We start from the raw sequence: 26,474 nt of genomic DNA, 5'->3' as shown, positions 1-26,474 counted from the left end.
TTTAATATGAACATGTCAAGCCCACTTATGACCCACAATGGTGAATAGTACAATACTTTTAACATGAGCAGTTTATTAAATATTCAGCAGTCTTTTGGGTAACGTAGTCTCCATAAATGCAGCATCCTCAAAGCCTCTTTGTTTGAATAGCAAATCAGCTGAATTGGGGATGACCCCAGTGACGCCTCTTTTAATGTCTGAGCTGCTCACAGTTTTGTACTCCCATCGCTTCATTTCTTCGGTGTTATTATTGCCATATGGTGTCTAAGTGATTTTTGATAAACCGACCTGTCTGCTGCATTCATTTGTCAATACTTTCATCAACCTTTTAACTGAGAGATGCCACTGTAACCTTGATGCTTTTAAGGGTTTTATCAAATGTGGGAAAAGTGAAAAGTTTTAATATCAAAGTGCCAGTGAAAAGCATTGGATTAGATTTAGTCTCAAGCATGCATAGGGACATGTTGTTCTCCTTGTTGATTTAGTTCTTCCACATGTTAAATCGCTTTTGCCTCGATGGAGAATTGGCAAAGATCAGTTCCTTTTACCAGCCATGTTTTGGAGTTACGGTGTTAATGTTTAGAACTACTAAATTCATAATGATGAGCTTTGAGTTGCTGTTTTTTCTTTGTGAGAACTTTGTCTTTGTTTAATTGAATATACGCTGCATTGTAGATATGTTAAAAGCTTAAAGAGAACAGGGGAATTGGCTTATATTGCAACCTCGCCATTACAGGTTTGACCAGCTTACACATACTTGTATTAGCAGTAATACTCAAGATGTGCCAGGGTTGTCCTCAAATTCATCTCTTGGCTACAGTACCGCAGTAATGAATTATGACTGTTAGTTTTACCGCGCACTTGTTCCCAGGGACACGGTGGAGTGTGTTTAATATGAGGAATCTCTGTAGAGAGGATTGGAGAATCTTAAAGGAGGGCTCAGATGTGACAGATGTCTTTTTTGTCTCCGCAGATCACCAGAAGTTGGAGCGAGAGGCCAGGATCTGCCGCCTGCTCAAGCACGCCAACATCGGTAACTAGTTCTCCTGTTATATTGACTGTATCTCTTCATGTCCTGATGTCATGAGCAGAGTTATGTTTGTATCCATTTGTTCCAAAACATACAAAGGTTAGCCCTGGAGATGGTTTTTCATAGATGTATAGAACATCCATTAAATATTTATGCTCATACGCTGGAGTCACATATTCTTCCTGAGTGCTTTTGACAACATACTATATCTGCAAGGAAGTGTATCTTCCTCAGTCCATTTCTTCTTGTACACAACGGCCCTTCGATCATCAAGAAATATATGAAAAATATGGCGTAATGCTGCCTTGGCCAGTTAAATACTTTGATAATGTGAACCCCATAATTCTACTGTTTACCTGGCGACGAAAGATGAAATTCAATATTGTTGCCATGATCATTTTAGTAGTTGTAGAGATGTAAAATCTGTCACTGGAGATCCTCATTACTCGCCGGCTCAGACACGAGCATGAGACGGACCTGTCTCCCCGTCAGATAGTCATTACTATTCCATTCACACTCTGGGATAGCCCCTCATTCCTTTAAAGGTCGTCATGGTGATAGAGCTCTCAGATGTCAATCAGGAGACAAGCTAAGGGGGATCTTTTCAGCCATCATCTCATGCGTCTGGCCTGTTTGTCTCAAACCTTTCTTGAGAACTGAAACTGGAATGAGCTTTCTCCCAGAAGCACACTACTTCACATTCTCACACATTCACAGTGCAATCAGTCTCTCGCTCTTGGTTGAATTACCAACGGAGTCTGTAGATGCTGACGTGATAAGAGGCCAAACACAAATCAGTCACTGTGTGTTATTGAAGCCTAGAGCCAAAATCGATCGTAGCCGAGCTTTCCATTGTGCCTGTTAAAGCTGCATTATGGTGGCTTTAAATGGAAATTGATCATGTTTACTAACCTGACTGGTCTACGATCGTGTTTCAATAACATTTTACTAAAGATTTAACCAGTATCAAATCCAGGCACCAAATCTAAATCCTTTCGAGTCCCTTATCAAATCCAGTTTCAATATGCTATATCAGCCAAACAACCTCCGTCACAGGCAGACTAGAGCCGACAAAAACTCAGAAATACTGACATTTGTATAGATATTGAAAATATCAGACTGACCTCAATCTAATCAAGATTTCATATTTAAAACAGACATATTGAAAGACATAACTGATACCTGAGTTTTGATCAAAGACCAGTATTGGTCATGCATATTGGCAAATCAGTATGTTGTAAGGGTCAACAGAAATAGACACCAGTGCTTTTATTGATGAGCGTTTGTGTTGTTGCACTGACAATATCCATTGAAACACCTTGGTTTGGTTGGAGGAACTGCATTTGTCTATGACGGTGGTTGGATCTCCGGCTGCTCCAGTCACGTGTCGATGTGTCCTTGAGCAAGACACTTAACCCCAAATTGCTCCCGAAGGCATAGCCATCGGTGTGTGAACGAGTATTTAGATTAGATCCTGATAGGCAAAGTTGCCACCTTGCATGGCAGCCTCTGCCATCAGTGTATGAATGTGTGACTGCTGATATGTAGCGTAAAGCACTTTGAATGGTCGGAAGACTAGAAAAGTGCTATATAAATGCAAGTCAGTTTACCGTTACCATTTAAAATAAAACGTGTATTTTAAAGCTTTTCTCTGTGATAATGTTGCAAGAACAAAAATCAAAACACGGACACCTCTGGGCCAAAAGAAAATGGTGGAATAAGTAGAGACATAATCAATAAGTCGGTTGGTATTCCCGAGTTGTCGTTCACATTTTTGTAAGTTGTGACAATATACTGTAATAATGCAGGAACAGGCTGGAGTGCGGAGGAATTTCATGAGGTGGATTACTTTTATCCATTCAGAAAATCCTCCAACACAGAAATGCAGACAAATCCTGTGATCTTTGGCTCGGCGCCCAGGTTGAGGACCTCTGGGCTACACTATTAGTATTATACTATTTGTAGAATTAGATTCCAGTAAGATTGTTTCAGACTTGTGTGTCCATATATTTCCAATAACTCCAGAGCGCTGTAAAGTCAAAATTTAATTGAAAAAAGATAGATGTAATCATTTCCAAAATTGACATAATGTTTTTATCTAATGAAATATTCTGCTTCAATCCATTTTTATTGGCGTTTAGCCTTTCAAAAACATCATTTCCACTGAAGCAAACTGCTCATTTTAAATTATAATGCCCCTAGCTTTTTAAAGGGAATGGAAGATGGCACTTTTATTGGTTTAATTGGTACCTATTTGCACATTACGCCCATAATATGTGCCGTTTAACTAGCAAATGTGGAGTTGGACTCGCCCTAAATGCATTTGCGCCATGCACTTTAGACCATGCGCTATAGTTCGTTTGAACTGTTTGAATATTTTTACGACTGCACATGAAAAACATGGACCACCAAAAATGTGTCTGAAACGTCAACAGGCACTTTAATCCAGAGAAAATTACATGACGTCTAAAGCTCTTCATCACACTTCACACTGAGACAACAGTTCACTGTGTTCATCATTCACATGGTTACCTACTGCTGCTAACGTGGCAGGTCGCCCGGTGCAGTGGAGTAGTAGTTAACATAATTGAATAACTGTCTCTTCTCTCCCTCACAGTGCGACTCCATGACAGCATATCAGAGGAAGGATTCCACTATCTGGTCTTTGACTTGTAAGTGCAGGACTTTTTTATTTTGCATATCACATTTATGCACATTTTTAGACGCTTAACGGGACACTCCACATGGTTAAACGCGTGCCGAACACACATTCGCATCTCACTCAGGAGAGGTAGAACCTGACAGCTGCCAATCAGATGTCCCGTCACTGAGGCACCACGGGAGATTTAGACGTGGCGCGTTCGCCTCCTGCGTTCGTTCGCCTCCTGCGTTCGTTCGCCTCCTCTTTGCTCCATCTGTTTGAGCAGCGCTGTGTGCTCAGTCATCACACATCCTCACCATGTTCACACGCTGCACACAGACACATCGCAAGAGACACTTGAGCACATGATAATCTGACAGTATTGTATCATGTGCACACACACACATAGACTGAGACAATACAAGCTTGCATAACATATGATCATACAGTATACTTCAGCTTCAAATAACATGCTTTTCCTACTGTGACATGTCAAAATGTGCGCTATTCAAAGAGCTTTAAACAACAAATAAAAAGACATTAAAGTCCAACGGAAATGAATTCCAGGTTTTTTTAGATCATAGTTAATTTTGGCCAGATGGCTTCTACAGGAATGTGATCATTCTCAGTGGACTTTAAAGGGGACACATTTTACTCATTTTCAGATTCATGCTTGTTGTTTTGAGTTTCTACCAGAACATGTTTACGTGCTTTAATGTTCAAAAAACATTATTCACATTATTTTTCTCATCCTGTCTGTCTGAATGTACCTCTACTGATCCTCTGTCTGCAAACGCTTCGTTTTAGCGCCTTCGTTATTTGAAATTAATGTGAAATATACGTCGCCCAAAAGCTAGTTAGTCAACATGACCAGGGCAGCAACTAACGACTATTTTGATAATCGATTAATCTGTTGATTTATTATTAATGCGTTATTAGGAAGCAGAAAATGTGAGCTATTGGCCTCATTTCCTCCGGCATGAAACATTACACTGGATAAAACTTAAATATGAAATAGACTACTGGTATTTTATTTTGTCCTCAGGTCCTTATCTGTTTTTATGCATGCCTATCTGCGTGTAAATGTGCTTTTTATTTAATTCATCAACCAATTTGTTAATGAAGCAATCACTATGGTTTCCTCATTGTAACTCTAACACCCTATGCTTTCTATGTCACTTCATTCTTTCCTTCACATCTCTCCCTCCTCCCATTCACCCTCCATAACTTACCATCTCCTCCATTCCTCCTCTCTCCTGTGTATTGTCAGCTGTTGTTTGCAGTCTAACCTGGCAGTCGGAAAGGAATTTGCATCAAATGTATATTAAACGCTGTGTTTAATTTGATTAAGGGTAATAAAAAAAAGAGTGGGTGTTCTTCCCTTGGCTAAAGACCAACACACAGATAGAAATCCTTCCTCTGTTTTTCCTAAAGAGGAAACCTGCCACGAGGGATAACAACACTGCCGCGTGGTAATGCAAATTGACCATGAATATATTATATCTCCATGGGTTTACAGCTTTAAAACCCTGATTTTTAACTTTATTTATTGAGAAAGTGAAAGAATTGTAACAGATTTTGAACATGCTGGATGAGAGAAAGTCATAATACACTCCATGTTTGAGTCACATGGCTCCTGAATGAAGGCCTGTTGTCTTAACAGTAAAAGTTACATGGAACTTTAATATGAAAATCACTGAAGACTCGTCAGAGTTGTAATGTTTTCCACAGGTCCTGGAAAGGGAAAAGGCTTTGCCTTTAAATATCCTTCAAGTCATTCTCCAAGTTTTGAGCACATTGACCCACTGGCCCACTTTTTAAAAGTGTTTAAACTAGGGCTGTCAATTGATTCAAATATTTAATCGCGATTAATCGCACATTTTGGAAGTATTTAATACTCTTATCAACATGGGAGTGGGCAAATATGCTGCTTTATGCAAATGTATGTATATATTTATTATTGGAAATCAATTAACAACACAAAACAATGACTAATATTGTCCAGAAACCCTCACAGGTACTGCATTTAGCATAAAAATATGCTCAAATCATAACATGGCAAACTCTTAAGGTCAGAGTTCAAGGGTAAGTTTGGAGCGTTATTTAGCCTCCTTTGCAACAAGCTAGTATGACATGATTGGTACCGATGGATTCCTTAGGTTTTCAAGTTTCATATGATGTGCATTAACTTCTTTGAGGTGTAATGTGCTCTATTATTACTGCACCTCCATTCTAATATAGATATTCCAATTGGCATTGCTTACTAGGAAAAGCTCCCTGGCTTTAAGCCGTAACCTCACGGAAAGACATGGAAACTTCGTCCAGCTGAATAAACAATGTCCACATACCGTATGACCATATCTGCTGAAATATATTATTGTAGTGATTTCACCATCCAGGCACAAAAGCACAACATCCTTCTTTTGACCCAGTTGGTCTGGATGAGATTTGCTAGTGTGCAACTTTATCAAACCATTCCCCCCCCCCCCCTCTCCAGAGGCAGAAAAATGAACATCTGTGATTTGACACTTCACTTCTTTTCCAGACATACAGTTATTTTTCTTTCCAACTTTCTCTTTCTCATTCTGTTTTTTGTCTGTCACTTCATTTCTCTCTCCTCCAGAGTTACCGGCGGTGAGTTGTTTGAGGACATTGTTGCCAGGGAGTACTACAGCGAAGCCGACGCCAGGTCAGTGTTTTGCTCAGCTGTATTGATATTTCTGAATTTACTGTATAAATGTGATGTGAAACCCATTTAGTCGACTTTGGCATCAAAGGCATATTCAAGCAGATACACACTATAGAACAAAATTATATCCATGCAAATTATGAAATTGCATATTACCAGTGTGTATGTAAATTTTCGGGCTTGGTTGGCCCAGGGGTTCTAGAAACAGCAGATGGGTACCGGTTGGGCATAAGGGCTGAAGCTGCGGTGGTCATTAAAGCAAAAAAAAAAAAGGTATGGGAGGAGTTCGGGGAGATTATGGAGAAGGACTTTCGGTTGGCCTTACTGAAGTTCTGGCAAACTGTTGCACAACTCAGAAAGCGAAAGCAGGGCTTGGCTCAGGCGAGAGGAGGCCGGGTGTCCGGTTTGGGGACTTCAGAATTGCGTCTCTGCTCTTTGCAGATGATATGGTTCTTTTGGCTCCATCAGACTATGATGTTCAGCATGCACTGGGGCTGAGTGTGAAGCAGTCAGGATGAGAGTCAGTACCTCCAAGTCTGAGTCCATTGTTCTCTGGCAGAAAACGGTGGATTGCACCCTCCCGGTGGGGAGTGAGTCACTGCCCCAAGAGAGGGAGTTCAAGTATGGGTAAAATAGTTCATTGCGACATCAGCAGATATGCGGGTGTTTTACCGGACCGTTGTGATGAAGAAGAAGCTGAGCCGGAAGGCAAAGCTCTCGGTTTACCGGTCCATCTACATTCCAACCCTCACCTATGGTCATGAGCTTTGGGTAGTGACCGAAAGAATGAGATCGCGGATACAAGCGACCGAAATGAGCTTCCTTCGTAGGGTGGCAGGGCTCAGCCTTAGAGATATAGGGTGAGGAGCACAGACATCCGGAGGGAGCTCGAAGTAGAGACGCTGCTCCTTCACGTTGAAAGGGGCCAGCTGAGGTGGTACGAGCATCTGATCAGGATGCCTCCTGGACGCCTCCCTTTAGGGGTTTTCCGGGCACGTCCAACTGGTAAGAGGCCCCGGGGTAGACCCTGAACACGCTGGAGAGATTATATATCTCGTCTGGCGTGGGAACTCATCGGGGTGCCCCAGGAAGAGCTTGGAAACGTTGCTGGGGAGCGGGATGTCTGGAATACCTTGCTAAGCCTGCCGCCCCCTGCAACCCGGCGGAAGTAAATGGATGGATGGACAAAAATACAACCCATCCTCATTAGGCACTGCAGTGCATACGTGTTTCCTGTTGTGCTGCCTTTGATATGCCTTTGATTGCCAAAATCGCTCTTTCTGCATTTCTTGTTCTACCTTTGTCCCTTTAATTATGGATCTACTTTTTCCAATTTCACCTTCTGAACGAACAGCTTTTAAAAAAATCCACTCAAAAAAGAACCAGTAAAGCAGCTTTTATCCCAGAGCATTTCCATTAAAGGTTCATTTAAGATTTAGTTTTATATAATTTTGAAGATTTTCAACTTTTTAATTAGCTGGATTAAAGTTGAACTTTCACTTGAAGGAGCGGCGGCGAGATTTGTCATCAAGACAGCTTTAGATGTAAAAAGGTCTGGAGTCTGTTTTGTAGTGGATTTTATTGATTTGTACAAGAAGACATCTGAAAGAGTTTTATAGATGAAAAAAAACATCAGCATGTGTCCTTTGTATTTTTCTCTATTTGTCTACTTAAATTGCTTAAAGAAACAGTTCGACAATGTGCTTTCTTTCCAAGAACGACGGGAAGATCAATATCAATCTCATGTCTGTGTGATAAGCACTGATGTGGTTAGTTTAGCATGGAAGCAGGGGGAAACAGCTAGCCTGGCTCTGTCAAAAATACATATACTAACACCTCTAAAGATCACTGATTATGTCAGTTTACATTTGTGTTTTTGTACAGATTACATAAATGGTTTTAGGGCGAGTTATGTGTAGGACGTATTTCTTCTACTTCTAACAGCTGGGTGCAGTGACTGTGTACAGAATCTCAAAATCTTGTCGCTGCAAGGTTGCCAGGTTTGATACGATTGTGCCCGCACAAAGACCTATACCAAAGCTTATGTTTAACGACTGTATTTAGCAACCTGCGTTATAGCTGGAGATGCAGCACCTAAATCGACAGATTGGCTGTTGCCCCCTACTTCTAGTCTTAATGCTAAGCCAGGCTAACTGCATCCGACTCCGAGACATGAGATTGATATCGACCTTCTCGCTATTGAAAAGAAAAAAAGAAAGAAAAGCAAATAATCGTATTTCCCCGAATGTTGAACTATTCCTTTAAAATGTTCCCTTTGTCAATCAGGTGTTGTTATTTCATGTGTTTGGTGTGTTCTGTCATCCTGTTCTTGTTACTTTGTTTTCCTGACGTTTACCTGTTCTCCCTCTTCCTCTCCTCTTTGCTTCTGGCCTGGTTCTCTCTCTCCCTCCACAGTCACTGCATACAGCAGATTCTAGAAAGTGTAAATCATTGCCACGTAAATGGCATAGTGCACAGGGACCTTAAGGTTAGTAAGTGATGACAGTAACACAGCTAAAAAAGACAAAAGGCCTGCCCACCTGCGGCACCTTGCCTCGCTCCTCCGCTGCCTGATCAATCGACCAATTAACCTTTCACTTGAGTGCCGCCTCCTCCAAAAAACCACACCCCCTCCTCCGCCAGTCACCCTCACACACCGCCACTTGACAGGAGTGTGTTTTAGACCCCACCTGCTGCAGGGCATCATGGGAAGGGTTGACTGGAGAGGAGGCGGTAGGGCGTGTAGTGTCGAGGGGGGGGCGGTAGATCTCATCATGGCCTGCCCCTCCTGTATGCCAGGGCACAAAGTGCATGTAGCATCTGTCCAAAACCATGCTCTGACACAGCCACTGAGAGGCTGTCAATCTGAGAGAGGAGGAGGAGGAGGAAGAGGAGGAGGAAGAATCTGTGGCTTTAGATACCTGTAGAAATTGATGTTTAAGTGTTCCAAATTATGACACTAAAGTTTTCCTAGTACCACATTTTTATTCTCAAAACACTGATCTGTACTGTGTTTCAATCTAAAGAACCTCCACTGTCAGTAAGCACCAGTACGTCCACATAATGTACACTAGTTATTAAAATAAATCAAATACACACTGTAAGAAGATGCAATATTGCAATTGTGATTTTAAATTAGGTTCTTTCATTTATAGTAGTGATGGTCTACGGTATATAGGACTACTTTAAAACAAGATGTTTATGTCAAGCGTAATGACAAACCTGCAGACCCCAGCAGGTTTCATGGAGATTAAAATGTATTTTTTTAAATTGTGCGCACAACTTTATAAGTCATGTTCTTGATATATTAAATTGTGCACAAATTACTAATTTGTATTAATTTTGAAATTTTAAACATATTATTGACATTTTATTTAACATGTGTTTAAGGAATCTCGAAGAACACGACACTGTTTAATGAACAGAATCCAAAATATAACCGTAAATTTCCATCCAAAATCAAACAAAGGATATCTCTGGTTTAATAAAGAAATTAAATGATTGCTTGAAATTTGGGGAGGCGAAAACATACAATCACAACTTGACATTACACACAAAAATGGAGAGATTTATGGAATAATTTGAGAGTATTAACATGCGCATGGGTAACAAACCAAAGAAAGCAAAATGCAAAAGGTCAAATTCATTGTATGGGCTTGGGATCTTGCAATTGGTGCACTTTTCTACACTGTAGCGACAACACAAACAAATGTTGTGTAGATGAAGATGGAATGAAAGGAGGAGCAAAACCTGCAAACTCTTCATCACTGTTGGGTTATTCCAGTAACAGAGCCACAGAACACCTTCCTCCAGCTCCCGTGTCTCCCTCCTCAGTCTCTCAGGGTCCGGCCTCCAGTCGGCCAGGGGCTAACACCACTTCTGTTTTGAGACTCGGGAAGAGAACTGGCCGTGTTGACACAGTAGCAGACGATTACAACATTACAGCTAAGTTTTTCTTTTCTGGGCCTGTGACAGCAAAAACATCAGTTGGTGACCGTGGCAACACACACACAAAAAAAAAACATTTTGAAAATTGAGTAAATGGTCCATTTAGCCAAAGTGCCCCTCATTATGGCTGTCGGGTGGGTCCAGTTGCCACATTGCTGCACAGTTTCCCCGCTAACACACGGCCAGCGGCTCCCCCCGAGTGTCAAAGCGAGCTCACAGCCACAGACAGTGAGTGGTAGCTTGTCACTAACCCATGGCCCCCTGGTGTTTGCATGCAGTCATTGCATTCAGCAGATCCTAGAGGCTGTGCTCCACTGCCACCAGATGGGCGTGGTCCACCGCGACCTCAAGGTAAGTGGACTCGCCATGAAGATGTTTTCCTTCTTGTCCTGTGGCCTCACCCTCCCAACACGGCTTAACCTGTCCTCCGTCTTCGTCCTCTTCTTTTCCACATCTACGCCGATGTAACTCTACTCTTGTCGGTTCTTGTTTAAAAAAAATCATATTACACCATTTCTTTCACACTTAAAGATGTTATCTTATATCTTCCAGGGTTCATGTATCGATAAAATATCGGCTTCATACTTCCAGGCAGTCCACTTGCCCTCACAGTGGCTATAGAAAAGTGTTAATGAGCCTGAAAATGACTGGCAGACCTCCAGTTACTCCGCAGCTAGAAACAGCAGTGCTGTCTGTATAGGGGCCTTGTTATAAAAAGGAGCACGTGTCTGGAGAACATGTACCGTGGTCTGTAAAGTTTAGAGCTCAATCTTTTATGATTTTATGTAAAAGGAACATTTTTGAAATTCAGCTTTATTATTTGTGTATCTGTGTTTTAATGTTCAGTGTTTTCTATAGATAAAACAATCTGTTGAAAATGCATTAATGCACCAAAAAAAGAGCAAAAAAGATCATTTTTACACATAGATATGACATTTATTATCAGATTTTTTTGAGAGAATCCCAACAATAATCAACAAACAGATTTTACTAAGATTTATCAGTTCATATATAGAGGGAATATATCATAGCACAGCAAATAAACCACCCGATTTGACTGTTATCAGGCCATTAAATAGGCGTTATCAGTCAATATATACACCATAGATGTGGGTCATTAGGGGCCTACTATGCCTACTGTGTTGTAAAAGTGAAAATACAGCTTCAACTGTTTCCCATAGTGGTTTTGAGTGATGTACCTCCATAAAAACTGCCCACCTTCTAGTCATAAAAGAGTCGGTTGATGTACTCGAACACCATCTTTTAACTGTTTCATAAAACTGTTTGCTATTGAAGGATATAGATGTAATATAGGGCCATGGTCACTCACTGAAATGGACTATTTGAATGTGTTTAAGTGAGGTCAGATGTCTCATCGTGGTGGAATGTTATGTGGACATTAGTGATCATTCAAGTCCACAGTTGTTTCCATCTCTCATGCTGCCCTTTTCTCACTGTGGTTTTGCTCCCAGAGCTCTGGTTTGCTAATCAAATGAAGCAGGTGTGTCTGAGGTTTCGGTTTATACGCAGCAATAATAAGCCCCGATTTTTGCATTCGTCGACTGCCACTCTCCGCGCGCTCTGATTGGCTGTTGCCAGGCAGCAGCCACGGCTCACAGCAGAAACACAAAGACAAAACCAAATACAACCAAAACAAATAAGCAGGGCTGCAGAGCAGAGCCACTATGGAAAACACTGTTTGCCACATTGTGTGTGTTCGTGTGATTTTCATTTCTCAAGATAATGATTTTGGGGGGAAACACACACACACATAAACAAACATCCGCCCAGGAAAGTAATACACAGCGGTCTTAATAAAAGTTCTTTTAAAGCGTTTATGGGAACAGTCTAGACGCATGGATTTATTGCATGCTGTCGTCAAGTGTCACTTTTTGTGGAGCAGTAATGGCACATTAACGCCTGCTTTTGAACTGCTACAGTAAAACTGCTTTTCCTATGGCACCTCCAGGAAATGCCTCCCCTGTAGCTCTTCTTTCTTGAGCGTGGCAGTTTGTTTTTAATCAGTATGTGTGACACTAGTCTCAATTTAAGAGTTATCCACCAATTTAGCAATGCAGTCCTATGACATATCACAAAATAAAAGCATAAAAGCAGCAGGAGAATATACAACATTAAGGTGTGTTAAGCGAGTTGCGGTCAATGTAGCCTTGAGCTGCTCGCCTTAAGCTGAGATGAGGAGATACAGAAGTCTGGTAAGACCACTTCTTCCAAACTCCACACACACATTTTTTTTTATTATTTTCAAACACTTCAGCCCCGGCGCTTGAGGCAATTTATTAGACCTCGCACAGCTCCCTCTGGAGCCACAAAAGGATTTACACAAGAGCTCTAAAACACACTTTGATGTGTAAATTCTGTGGAGTCGGAGCGTTTAACCAGAGGAAACCCCCTCATACATATTCTGACCATCACTTGAACATGAAAGAATGAAGTGAAGTGAACTGTACTTTTCTTTTTATTTGCCACCCATCCGTAATTCAGTGACTTGTCTTAGACACATCGTACTTTTCTTGTTTCCTTTTCCCCCGTAATGTGCCGAGTAACTTCTCAGATATTCTCCTTTTGAGATGAAGAAGTTAAAACCCTGGGGGGGAAGATGTTTGTTTGCAACATTTTGCCAGCGAGTGCAGCGTGTGCCTTTTGTCAGTAATAGTAGTTGTCCTCCAGGCTAAAGCAGAACCCCAGCCTGGTTTAGTAATTCTATGATGACTCTCAGTATTAGACAGAATCCAATTACAGCTATTACACACCAGCAGCAAGGAGGGGAGCATAAATCCTGATCAATCTGATATGAACTGCACATTGCAGAAACCCAGTCGTGTATTTTCTGTGTACCCAGCAAACATTTTCAAGGTGAATACACAGTGCAGTACACTGATATGAATGCCTCAGTAACATATTTTCACTTAACTCCATCATGTAAGAAGGACAAGAAACACAAGTACCAGAAGGACAGTTAGGTGCAACAGGTCTGGCTTTTTGTCTGGTCATTTATACAAGGCCTCCAATGTATTGGAGACAAAATAGCAGCGACCACGTCTCCAAATCTTGAACAGTATCGGGTGTATATATATAGTCTATATATTCATTTATTCATCGGTGCATCCCTAGAAAGAATATATGTGAGAGGCTCAGAATGAATTACAGCCTGAGTCATAATGTATAGCCAGGGTGACCAGTGTTTTTAAGATAACTGGGTATAATTGTTGCAAAATAAAAGCAGCTTCCCCTTTTGTTGTTATTACATTATAGCTCAGTCATTTTTAATCATTTCACATTTTGGCTCCATTAAAAGAAACCGCTTTGAAAATGTCAGCAAATCCATTATTCATCCTCTCCGAAACCTTTTCCTGAAGCTCCTCCTGCTGGAGTTTGAGTCACTGTCCGCCTCTCTCACCCGGCCCGTCTCCGCCAGCCGGGCTCTCGCACGCCCAATTTGACAGCAGCCCGCCAGCATCTTGTTGAATGACATCCAGCCGTGCTGCTGGGCTGAGGTCAGCCTTGGCTGCAGACTGACTCGTGTTGAGCCTGATAGCGTTCAGGTTCAGTCGTGACTTTGTGTGTGTGTGTGTGTGTGTGTGTGATGAGGCTGGACTCCAGCAGGCAGACTGGACAGCTGCTACAGTTGGCCTCTAGCTCAGCTACTAGTGCTAACTGCTGAACGCTCAAACTCGCTGTATGACATCAGTCCTTAATGTTATTACTCTGTGAACTAATAGCCCTTCCCGCTGCTTACAAGCCTGTGAGCTGCCCGTAACAAAAACACAATAAAATCTTTAAAGGGGACATATCGTGCTCATTTTCAGGTTCACACTTGTAATTTTGGGTTTCTACTAGAACATGTTTATATGATTTAAGAAAACACATTCTCACTTTCAACTCGACAAAAACTGCTGCTTGGTCAGTGCTCCTCGGCATCAGAGACCGATGCACGTGGTACCCCTCTAGCGTTACTTTTGGACAGACTAGGGACGGCGTGTAAATATACACTTGTTACATGCACAGTGTCCTTTCAAAATAAACGTCAAGGAAGTTTAGGCAACACAACCGCTTAGTTAGGGTTAGGAAACGGTCGTGGTTGAAGTTAACTTCACTGACTAGCAACTCAGAGGGCTGACGATACTAACCGACTAACGACGTACGTGACAAAACAGGTCAATGTAACTTTTAGTTTCACACGGGACACGAACAGCGGTCTCCTGGTTGAAAGTCTTGTGTGTGACCTGCCCACCCTAAGTAGACCCTCACGCTATTGATATTACGCCACTTGCTCCGACCGTCGAATAACGCTGTGGGTGGGTTTACATTGTAGTTAGTTGAATGCCCAGTTATAAAGGGTACCTCTGTGCGTCGGTTGCCGATGCCAAAGGGCACTTATCAAACTGCGGTATTTAACGAGTTGGGAGTGAGAACGGGTTGAATTTAATGTTCAAAAAACACATTATTGTGTATTATAGTCTGAAACGCTCCGTTTTAGCACCTGTGATTGGCTTGTGAGAAAAATATGGTAGACCTTTGCAAAGGTAGTTCTCAAGTTGTGGGCGGTATATTCTAATGAGCCTGCATGTGACATAGGAAGGGGAGCCAAATCCGATTGGCTTGTTGAATCACATGTTTTCTGATCCAGACAACCCAGAAAACACTAACTGGGTTGTCTTATTTCACAGTTTGTGGGCTGGTAGAAACTCCAGATAACTAAATGTATGAGCACAAACACTGAAAACGTGAGTTTTTCACGATATGTCCCCTTTAAGGCTTTACCTCAGTCATGTTTTGTTTCATTTTACAATGATATCACTGTATTTGTCGCAAGGTACTGACAGTTTGTATCTGTGTCTCTTCACTCCAAGCCAGAGAATTTACTGTTAGCCAGCAAGTTGAAGGGGGCAGCGGTTAAACTGGCAGATTTTGGCCTGGCTATTGAAGTGCAGGGAGAGCAGCAGGCATGGTTCGGTGAGTACACACACCACTTTCTGAATGAGCTTTTTCATAAATGTTATTAACCCCTTGGTTGTTTTTGCTCAGTTTTCACTGCTTTTATCAGCTAGAGTTTTGTCAAAAAGCATATGATGTAAAACAACAAAGCTCATTTTAATGGATCCTATTGTTTTTCTTTTTCTTCAGGCGTAATTATTATTACGATTTAAGATTTCCCCAACTGGTTTTCCATCATATAGACGGGCTTAAAGGGTTTAATGAACTCTAAACAGGCTGTTTCTTGTTAGTGAGTGTGGTAAATGTCATCAGTGTGCTTCATATTCATACAGTAGTTGTACAAATAGGAAGCACAACACCTGTAAACATATTTATTCATAAATACATATGTACATACTGAATAAAAAAAAAAGAAAATTCTGCTTCTCCAGGATTTTGCCGATGCACGAATCCAATTTCAGACGTCTCTAAATGTTTAATCTTCTCTCAGACGACAACATTTGTGCACGAAGAAAACAGATCAATGGAGACTTTTGTCCTAGTTCTGTATTTCATTTTAACGGCACAATCCAAATGAACATTTTCAACTATGCCATTTTACCATCAAAGCGTCACGTACCTATCTAGAGGGACTAGGTGTGCCACTGCTCTCGGCTCTTATATCAACTTTGAATTGGATATATTTCAGGCCTATTTCTTCTCCCTATTCCCTGCAGAGCAGAGGAAATAATTGGTCTATTCCCCCAGCGCCAGCCTCCATCTGGAACCAGTTCACTGCGTGTTCTGACTTTAGTGTTAGTCGTTCTACGTCTCTGCTGCCACTTTAAGGCTTTTTTTTAAAAGTAGGCTGCATGTTGCTGGTAAAGAGCCAAACTACACATCCACAAATGTTTTCCTTGGAGCTTGTTAACCTCGGCTCATAAACTGTACTTTATGGTACCAATGATCCTTAGCTACTGTGTGAAATGTTTTGTTTTTAGGAGATGGTCTTAACAAGCTTTTGATAGACCTCGACATACAGCACCTGGTGAATTCTGTGTCGGGCTAAACAAATTAGAATTAATGTGGCATTGTTCAAGCTTTTCTTAAAATAGAGGTGTTGTTCTCTATGGTGTGTGTGTGTTCCAGGTTTTGCCGGTACACCGGGGTACCTGTCTCCAGAGGTGCTGAGGAAAGATCCGTACGGCAAGCCAGTGGACATGTGGGCCTGTGGTAAGACTCTGTGCTAACTGTTGGAGGGAAGCCTTGTGGAGCTACAACTTCCGTGTCCGTCACGTGATGCCATTGGGCCCAAAATGACTTTTTCCCATAGACTTACATTGGGAAAGAGACGTCTGTAACTCGGCAAATCCTTTTTTTTGAGGCAAATCAACTTCCCAGTATGAACACTCTAATAGCCCTTATTTAAATCATCATTATTTAAATGTTGTAAAATGCATTAATAGCCGAATCCAGAGTTATTTCCCTTCCTCCGTTCATGTGAATGACACCCAGACCGCGGTTGGAGCGAGGGCTGGGAGGCGGAGTTATGCGGAAGATCGCTGGATGATCCGGGTACTTTACATTTACGCTTCAAGCGCCACTGAGCAACTCCCATAGGAATGAACGGGATCCCGCCTCCCAACGCTGTATCCGGTTCTCTTTATACATCCATGGGAGCAGCTATACTTATCATGTACACAAACGCCCTGGCTCGAAACCACCAATCAGAGGCCTTCCCTGGGGATTATCAAAGGCACCGCCTCTACTTCAAAAGAACACACTACACCAAAAGACAGAGCCACTGGCACCGGTGCTATCAGGTCTTTCCTTTTTTAGTTTATTTTAGATAAGATAAAACTGTATTTATCCCCAAGGGAAATTGTTGTGCAGCAGTTGCAGGAAAAAAGTAGGAAGAGTGCAAATATAAAGTATACACAATGCCAAAATTATAACTCTGTTTAACGAGAAGGATCATAGAATTATGAGAAGTGGCATATATATATATATATAGTGTGTATACAATATCAAATCTGAAGTACAGCTAAGTGTATATGGTTAACTCTGAATGCTCATCATTATCCACTATATCGCACACAATGTCTCATTATGGCTCATTGTGTTCCATAAATCAGAGAGTTGTAATTAAGGAGAGACAGAGAGAGATCCTGAATACCTGCTGATACTGAGTCAGATTTATTCTAAATAATACAACTGCTCAGTGCACCGTTACTATAGTGACCTAAAGTAAAATGAATAAACCACTGAAACCAACTGAAAAGCTCTGCTTTAAGAAAACAATACCAGTTTTTCTTTTGTTATCTTGTTTTGTCATTGTAGATCTGTTGTGGCAGCAAGGCTTAGATATGATTTAGATTTAATTTGGCACCATAACCGGAGACACTGAAGTACTGGGCGGCTGGATAAGCTTTAATTTGTCAAGTAATATTTCCACACATACAGTAACTCACGCTAAAATCACAAATGGGTGTTTTGTCATATTATACACATACCACAGAGGAGTACATAGAGCTCCAACCTCTAATCATTGCAGATGCTCATTACACGCACCTGAGATGGACCTGAAATGTCAAACAAACACACACACACATATAAATGCTCCTTTCAACACACCTGTGCTGACTCACCGAGTCCACAGGAACAATCGCTGGTGTTGTGTTTGTGGTCAGCCTGTCTCGTCGTTATATAGAGGCCCTTTCATCTGTTCCTGGCAACTGGCGAGCCAATCAGAAACCGCCTTTTCTGGTAACACCAGCAAACACAAGCAGTCAGTGTGTGTCTCTCACCACACCGTTCTTTATTTAGACATCATATTTGTTCTTCGATTCTCACCTTATTACGGCGACCCTTAGAGCTCAACGCACTGCACATTCAGAAAACATCTTCACGTATTTGACACCACTTGCGCAGCATTTCGAAAAAAAGAAAAATAACGCTTTAACTAGAGAAAACACAACCAAATACAGAAACACACTGCAGATACTAATCTTAATTAGTAACTAATATTAATCACAAATTAATTGCACATTTTTTTTCTGTTCAAAATGTACCTTAAAGGGAGATTTGTCAAGTATTTAATACTCTTATCAACATGGGAGTGTGCAAATATGCTGCTTTATGCAAATGTATGTATATATTTATTATTGGAAATCAATTAACAACAAAAAGTAATGACAAATATTGTCCAGAAAGCCTCACAGGTACTGCATTCAGCAAAAAAAATATGCTCAAATCATAGACTATTTGATGTGATAAGTGACTCATTAACATTGCTGTTATGTTCCTAGACAGTCGGCCTTGACATGTATTTATGGATCACAATGATTGTGCGTGTGTGTAGGCGTGATCCTCTACATCCTCCTGGTGGGATATCCTCCATTCTGGGACGAGGACCAGCACAGACTCTACCAGCAGATTAAAGCAGGGGCTTATGATGTGAGTTCCACACGCACACACACACAAACACACCATACTCTCTTTCTCTCTCTCGCAGTCAGTCTCAAGGGACTCTGGTGGTCGGAAACACTGCCGCTTTTGTCCAGAGGGACCGCTGAAATCGACACAAAATGAAAGTTCCCTGTAGTAGCTTTAAGTAGCTGACACTTGAAAACTCAATGACGCATTTGGTTGGTCTCTAAAGTTATGGAGGTTCAATACCCGGCCCCCGCCCCCAAAGTACCTCCAACATGGATTGTTGCACATTGGTAGATACTTCCACTGACCTTTATAAGGTGACAGACCACACCACAACTTACTTGTTTCTGTACAAGTGAATGAAGGGCATGGCAGTTTCAACAAAAAGCATTTTATAACTTCTGAACCACTAGTCTTGCTAAATCATATGTAGACATAATCCAGGTATTAGATTAATATTAACACTGGAAGTGGTTGTTTTGGACATTATAATTGTTTTTTTGTGATGTCATTCTTGGAACAGTTTCCTTCTCCTGAGTGGGACACAGTGACTCCAGAAGCCAAAGACCTGATCAACAAGATGCTGACCATAAATCCAGCCAAGAGAGTGACCGCCACAGATGCACTCAAACACCCCTGGATCTGCGTAGGTGTCACACAAACACACTCACACTCGCACTTTCACATCTGCTTTTTCAGTCATCACTAAATGCAATCAACTCAGGTCTTCTTCTAACAAACAAAAACACCTGTCAGTGAACACACCTTACACTGTGTCTCTCTCTGTGTTTACAGCAACGCTCCACTGTGGCGTCCATGATGCACAGACAGGAGACTGTGGAGTGCCTGAAGAAGTTCAACGCTAGGAGGAAACTCAAGGTGAGCGACGAACAGGAGCTGCTAAACGAGATGGGGCAAATCCACTCAGAAGATCTGATGTTCAGATGATGTATTCAACTTTGATGTGACAGTTAATAGATTTGGTCTCAGTGTCCATATGTCTCTCCTTAGGGTGCTATCCTGACTACTATGCTGGCCACTCGCAACTTCTCAGGTAGGACTGAACCAATGAGGATTGATGATCTTACCACTTATAGTACAGTGCTACATGCTGTCCTTATAGGCACTGATGATGACACCTCCTTAACTCTGTCTTTATCATGTATTTAGGTATCGTTTTAAATGCTGCTTTTGAGTGCAGCTTTTTTTTTTTTCAATTTCACTGGCCTTTGAGCCCATTAAACTTTTTCAGTTGTTACCATCAGACAGAATGACCAGACAGATCAATGCAGTCCAATCTTCAGCTCCCCCTTTAAAGGGCAAGATGAACGTTATTGATGTTTCTCTTGATGACAAATGACCGTCAAGATTACATTTGTTTTGTTCACATTTTATTTGTGTAAATTCTAAAATGTCAGTTGGCCGTATTGTGTCAGTAAACCTTAGTGTTGACTTTTGCTTTCCTTCCTTTTCCCTCTTGTGTGGTTACTCATGCGTAAGGTAAGAGTTCTTCGTCACAGTGTCAAACTAAACTGCAGCTTTTTAGTACTGAGGCATGTCATGTCTACTACCTTCTACCAGTCAGGGCTCTCTGCCTACACAGTGCATCCATCGGTGGCCATATTGGAGGAAAAGAAAACATTTTATATTTCAAAATTACAAAATTGTTTACAGAACATGTAAATGATCAGAAAGTGGTGGTACTACAGTATAAAAGCATACTCAGCATGGCGTATAGTAGTTTGTGCTATTAGCCTCTATTGGCACAGTACCTTGGCTGTTAATTTCTTTTATATGTGATATGAATATTACATATTTCAATTGATAGAATATTAGAACAGCTATCGCAAATTACAATGTAATACTTTGTATTATTATTATCATTATTATTTGTATTTTTTTTGTTAAGGTGTTATATTTATAGCCGTGTATAACAATTAATTATGAGTTAGTTTAATAAGATCCTAAGCTATTCTTCCTGTGTGTATATAACCATGGCAATACATTGATGAATATACGCCCAAGATTTATATTATAAATTATATAATTATAATTATATTATATATGTAGTGAAATCCTGTCTCATCTCGTCACACCAAAAAACACATGAACTTCCTAGTAAACAAACATAACATGCGCCGCACGCCTCTACTGAAATGTGATCTCCATGTAGACGGCCTCGCCTCGGCAGTAGATTGGGCGTGGAGATGATATGCGGGCGGTGGTGGCAGACTGGCAGCTGAATAAAAACATGTGGCTATAAACTGCTTTTATAATTGGAGGAAGACTAAACCCAACACACTCAGTCGTCGTCTTTCTGAGCTCAGCTGACTGTTACAACATTGACACCGACTTCTGGTGGCGTGCTGTGCACTACAATACATCACATCAATGCAGCATCAGAGAAAGCGCGCGTCTGTATTATGACAGAATACCCTGGCATACCATAATACCGCCCAAACCAGCTATGGCTAAACACAAAACAACTCCACCTGTTGGGATCATTTAGTTTGAGCTGGATATTACAGTTTATTGCCTTTTTTTAATTTTCCTCAAAAAACATTCCTCCAGTATGGCTGCAAAAAAGACATTTGATTTTATTACAAATCACTCCTGCCAAATAAAAAACCCCAGACTGTCTCAGAGGATGCACGGAGCCCCCGTGCTGCTCTCCCTGCCGCTACCAATCACCTGTTTGTGTCTCAGACTGTCTTTGCATGTTAGCTGAAAAGCAGGTGGTCTTCATTTGCCACCAAAACCCAAAGTAACACTCGCATGAATTTAGCTCAGTGCTTACAAATCATGAGTGTTTCTGTAGCATGTTTGAGATGAAACAAGCAAATCCTTGAGAAAAGAGAAGCTGAACAGCTCAGACCTCTGCTCACCGCTGCTCACAGTGTCTCCTACAGCCTGTCTGATGGATCTAATTGCACGTTCCAGGCTAATGATTCACTAAGTTTGATTTCATCTCCTGACTTCATTTGCATTTTTTCTCGTCTTCCAGTCGTAGCAGGGCCTACTTTGAGGTTGCTAGTAATTGGCCAGCCTTGAATAGACATAATGCACGTGTGTGGCTGTGTGTGTGTGTGTTACGTGTTAATTCCAGCTGGCCACTGACTTCCTTTCATTGTTATCTTTTTCTCAACAGTAGCCAAGAGCCTGCTGAACAAAAAAGCGGATGGCGTCAAAGTAAGTTCAGCTCCCCTCTCGCTCTTCACACGTCTCTGTTGTCATTTCTTGTACGGAAATATCACACCACACCTCGGCAGGCTGTTCTTTGAATACTGTAACATTGTAGTCAATGAATGAAGTCAAGCAACGCTACTGCTTGTGGTAAAAATAGGACCCCCAAGTTGCCTCAGTGAATTTCTTCTTACCCCAAGTGGGTGTGACACATATTTTCCAGTCATTATCCCCCCGCTGTATTGTCAATCTGTGGGAGAGAAGGAGGAACATCTGTTGTCAGAGCTGAGGAAATCATTGGAAACTAATAACTGATGATTACATTATGATTGGAGGGTGGGGAGATAGGCTCCATCTCTCTGCTATTCTCCTCTCAGCTGTCATATGATGACAATCCTCCATTGACACCAGCAAGGAAAAGCACCCTCTGCCTCTAAATCTGTCACTCAATTTCACCCTTGTTTAGGATGTTGATGAGCCAGACTCTGTCTATCTTTTCTCTCTATCCCCAACACTATCATCTCTTGAGGTTTTTTTTCCCTTTTAAAGGGTTACTTCACCCAAATCACAGAAAAGGTAGTTCCCCATGGTCTCTACGGATGTGGAGAGTTTCAGTTTTGTGGCAAAAGTATTTGTGCTGTAGAAAGACTTTACTTAATGTGACTTAAGGACACATTGTCTGCACAGTTGTTGAACTATTTTTATCTTGGGGTCGAGCCATCGCGCCCTGAAACGACGGCGTATTGGAGCACGCAAGACGCAGCATGTCTACGGACCATTACACATCTAGCCCCCATGAAGCAACATTACAACAACACCTGATGAGTCCAATATTCACCCCCTTTTAGCTCTGTTTTGGTCTCCACCCACCCCATGAGAAACATATGTCTTCTTCAGTTGCTAAATGCTCCACTGTGTTCACCAGCTGGTCTCTAACTGTGTGTGTCTGCTGTGTGCTGCAGAGCAGGTTACAGTTAGTTTATCAGAGCGTTTTCACTGACAGCAGTTGCCTGCTGCTGGAGACCAGGTTGGTGAGAGCGTTGAGACTGAAATATTCAGTCAATATGCTGTAAAACTAAAATAATGAGCCCAGCAGAGCTGCAGATTTGTGGGTTATACCAGGTTCTAATCATTCTATTGGACATTTTTAGTCCTCTGAATCCCGCTGCCTCATCTCGAAGTGCTTCTTTTTCGAAGGCTGATGCTCATTTTAGAGATATTTCCCTTTTAATCAAGCCTGCCTGAATGATTAATGTGTTTCTTTTTCTGTGGCTGAAGCTCGCATTGGTGGTCGTCCTTTATTTGTCTTTTCAGTCACTATAATGAATGGCTCTCATGCTGATTCCTATCATCATGTTTTTAATCCAAACAAACTACTGAGAAGTTTTCCATCCCACACCAGCTCTTAAAGGGAAAAACCGCCACCTTTTATGTGGAAGTCCAATCAGTGTTGATGGTAAATGTAGTCGATTTGAAGCAATACATTCCTCAGTGCTGCTGTACTGACCCGGAAAGCTGAGTTCTCAGCTGCAAAATCTGTTGTGCTTCCTGCATCCAGGGCCGCCGTTGTTGGGCCAGCTGTGGCTCAGGGGTTAGAGCGGGTCGTCCTTTAATCAGAAGTTCCATTGTGTAAATAAAGTTTCTTTGTTCTCTTCACTTGTATTGCAAACTGTGAAAATGGCATCCCAAAATATGACAGCTGAGGATGCACTGAGGAATTTACTGCTTCAGTCACTACATTTACTATCAACACTGATTGGATGTCCACATAAAAAGTGGTGAATTGTCATTTTTATGAGGAAATGTACATTGAAATGTGTGTGAGAGTTTGGGTCGCACAGTCAGGCACAGGTTAATTTTCTCTCTTGTTGTGTTGTGACTGCTCAACGCAGAAAAGGAAGACGGACGGTGTCGAACACTTGATGGTAGGCCTGAGCTTGCTGCTGATTGTTATCCAGACTGACTCCTGCAGTGGCTAGATAGTCAGTTAGCAGTAGAAAACCCCCTCATGTTTACATTCCACCTCAGTGCTGCATCAGGCTGCTGGAGGCTGGGGAGGCACCGCATGACTGAACAGACAGTGCAGGGAGCGGGTGTAGCACTACTTCCAGGTTACCCGCTGTTTAACAATGGACGTGGACTCATGACCATAGTATTTTCTAAAATCCTGGCGGCAGCACTGCATCTGATATTGTAAATGAGCATGTCAGCCGACCAGCTTGTTTCCCTGCTAGTGAACTCAACAGCCATTGGAGCACATGTTAGCATACAGTAAGAGGTTGATTATTAATCCAACCATATTATTCCAACCACAAGACCAACAGTATGTCATTGTGCACACATTGATGTTGAGCAGATCACTGAAAAGTCTTTGATTTAATCTTCCATCAGTGCAAATAGAGGAGATGGGAATATACTATTAATAAGTGTGTTTTCTTTAGTGTATAATCACCTGATAATAAGAATCGTTGTGTTTTCGTTATCTTAGAAAGAGCCCTTTATATCTACATAGGGAGCGGGTCCTCTCCACGGAGTCCACCATGTTTCTACAGTAGCCCAGAATGGACAAACCAAACTCAGTTAACTTTTCCTGCTTGTGTCGGAGACGATAACGTTACTCACTGCCGCCGTCGCCGCCGCCGCCGCTCTCTCTCTCTTGCTTCACCACTCACTTCACTCTGGCTGTGCTATAATCCAAATGACCCACGCTACTCTTACAACTACTGGCCCTAGATAAGGCCATTCACGTTTCACGTCGGCCACCGTAGCTCTCCAACAAGGCTTCAGTTGGTTGCAATCGGCTCACCTCACCGCTAGCTGCCGTCAGATCCTACACACTGGACCTTTTAAAACAAGTTCCAGTGCAGCATCTGTATCACCCTCAGAGTCCCTTTATGGTTTTCAGATAAGGAGATATTTGTGTATTCAAGCTTGATTGAGACATACCAGTGGCAATGCCTATACTTAGTAAGTGTACGGCACCATATTATTAGAACCAGTGCAGGAGGCCAATTCAGACCATGACTCACTGACTAATTCCTGTTCCTTCTGAGGCCATGAAGTCACACTACGCTACGCTGTATGCACAGGAAAAACAACTGACATTAAAAATTGTGGCTCCAGTAAGAGTCATGTTGTGTGTCCCCAGCATAAAAAAATCTGTCTGTAGCTGTAGTTTTTCAGGACTATTTCCACATCTCTAGAATCCAATCTACTGGCAACAGTCCAACGTTTGTTTTTACAAGACACTGATTCATTTCCTTTTTCCTGCTTTGTTGAGTCTGTGGCCACGTCTTACCCCTGATGCTGGTTCGTCACAGGATGTGATGTTTACATGGAACAAAGAGTAACCTGATAATTCAGATTCCTGTGTAAATGATTTTGTCATTGACAAGGTTCTCTGTACATAGCGTCCTCAGTGACTACACAGTGTTCTAGGTACTATCTCACACCTCAGTGTGGAAGGGCCTTCTCCAAATATCCTGCAATACATGTACCCACTCAATAAAACCAATGTGAATGTATCTTTAGTTGGTGGAGTCAATTCTAAAAGGGTACCCACGAGTCTCCCCTTTACAGACATGCCCACTTTATGATAATCACATGCGGTTTGGGGCAAGTCATAGTCAAGTCAGCACACTGACAGCTGTTGTTGCCTGTTGGGCTGCAGTTTGCCATGTTACTATTTGAGTATATTTTCTATGCTAAATGCAGTACCTGTGAGGGTTTCTGGACAATATTTGTCATTGTTTTGTGTTGTTAATTGATTTCCAATAATAAATATATACATACATTTGTATAAAGCAAACATATTTGCCCACTCCCATGTTGATACGAGTATTAAATACTTGACAAATCTCCCTTTTTAAGGTACATTTTGAACCGAAAAAATGTGCGATTAACTATTTTAATTGATGGACAGCCCTAAAAAAACATAAAATAATTTTTTTGGCCATATCATCCTATAAAATGTGACATAATATACATTTGTGGTAGACAGGTGTACAGAATTAATTGAGCATATTATCATGCTGACATAAGCAGTTAGCTCAAATCCCCACTGTGATAATAGTATAGCCTCACAAAGCTGCTATAGGCTAACATATTCATTCAATATTGTATATTATCACCTCAACTTTCTGTCATGATTTGTTATATATACACAGAAACCCATCCAATCCAATGAGACATTTGGTGAGATTTTCTTGTGCGAAGATAGAAGCATCATTATGTTGGATAATACTGCATCATCTCAGGTGTCCTATCCAGGTCTCAGACACGAGGACAGCTTATCAGAGATATGGCAGTCAGTTCTGATGTTTTATGGTATACTGTTGGGGTTCTAATGACCTGTTCGAAGCTGGATGAGTCACAGTGACGGGCTGACACTCCCACCTCATGAACACAACGTTCCACTTTTCCCTCCACAGCAGCAGCGTGAAGAGCGATTGTTTGAACACTAAGGCTTGTCACTTCTGCCCTGTCTCGTCTGTCTACCTGTCTGTCCACTTCTGTCACTCCAGATCAACAACAAGGCCAATGTGGTCACCAGTCCCAAAGAGCCTGTCCTCACTCCTTCTCTGGTACACTGTCTCCCCTGCCTTGCTGCCTGC

General features: G+C 41.7%; 1 protein-coding gene across 14 annotated transcripts in view; it reads left to right on the top strand.

Annotated features, from left to right (window-relative positions):
• Nucleotides 1-26,474, top strand: part of camk2d1 (calcium/calmodulin-dependent protein kinase (CaM kinase) II delta 1) — a 76,617-nt gene that overhangs the window by 36,624 nt on the left and 13,519 nt on the right. For 3 of the 14 annotated variants that reach the window (XM_037757800.1, XM_037757796.1, XM_037757803.1), the window contains exons 3-13: nt 974-1,033; nt 3,648-3,702; nt 6,295-6,360; nt 10,587-10,659; nt 15,180-15,282; nt 16,393-16,476; nt 18,605-18,699; nt 19,202-19,324; nt 19,474-19,557; nt 19,690-19,732; nt 21,830-21,867. In XM_037757800.1, coding sequence (XP_037613728.1) covers nt 974-1,033; nt 3,648-3,702; nt 6,295-6,360; nt 10,587-10,659; nt 15,180-15,282; nt 16,393-16,476; nt 18,605-18,699; nt 19,202-19,324; nt 19,474-19,557; nt 19,690-19,732; nt 21,830-21,867 — 824 coding nt within the window. Of the gene's footprint in view, nt 1-973; nt 1,034-3,647; nt 3,703-6,294; nt 6,361-8,775; nt 8,849-10,586; nt 10,660-15,179; nt 15,283-16,392; nt 16,477-18,604; nt 18,700-19,201; nt 19,325-19,473; nt 19,558-19,689; nt 19,733-21,826; nt 21,868-26,384; nt 26,445-26,474 lie in introns of all 14 variants that reach the window. The other 11 variants (XM_037757792.1, XM_037757804.1, XM_037757798.1 and 8 more) reach the window with 7 other exon arrangements.

The sequence above is a fragment of the Sebastes umbrosus genome, chromosome 22 (assembly GCF_015220745.1).
Source record: "Sebastes umbrosus isolate fSebUmb1 chromosome 22, fSebUmb1.pri, whole genome shotgun sequence".
Lineage (NCBI taxonomy): Eukaryota > Metazoa > Chordata > Actinopteri > Perciformes > Sebastidae > Sebastes > Sebastes umbrosus.
The sequence above is the reverse complement of the archived record's forward strand: the minus strand, read 5'-3'. Positions and strand labels throughout refer to the sequence as shown.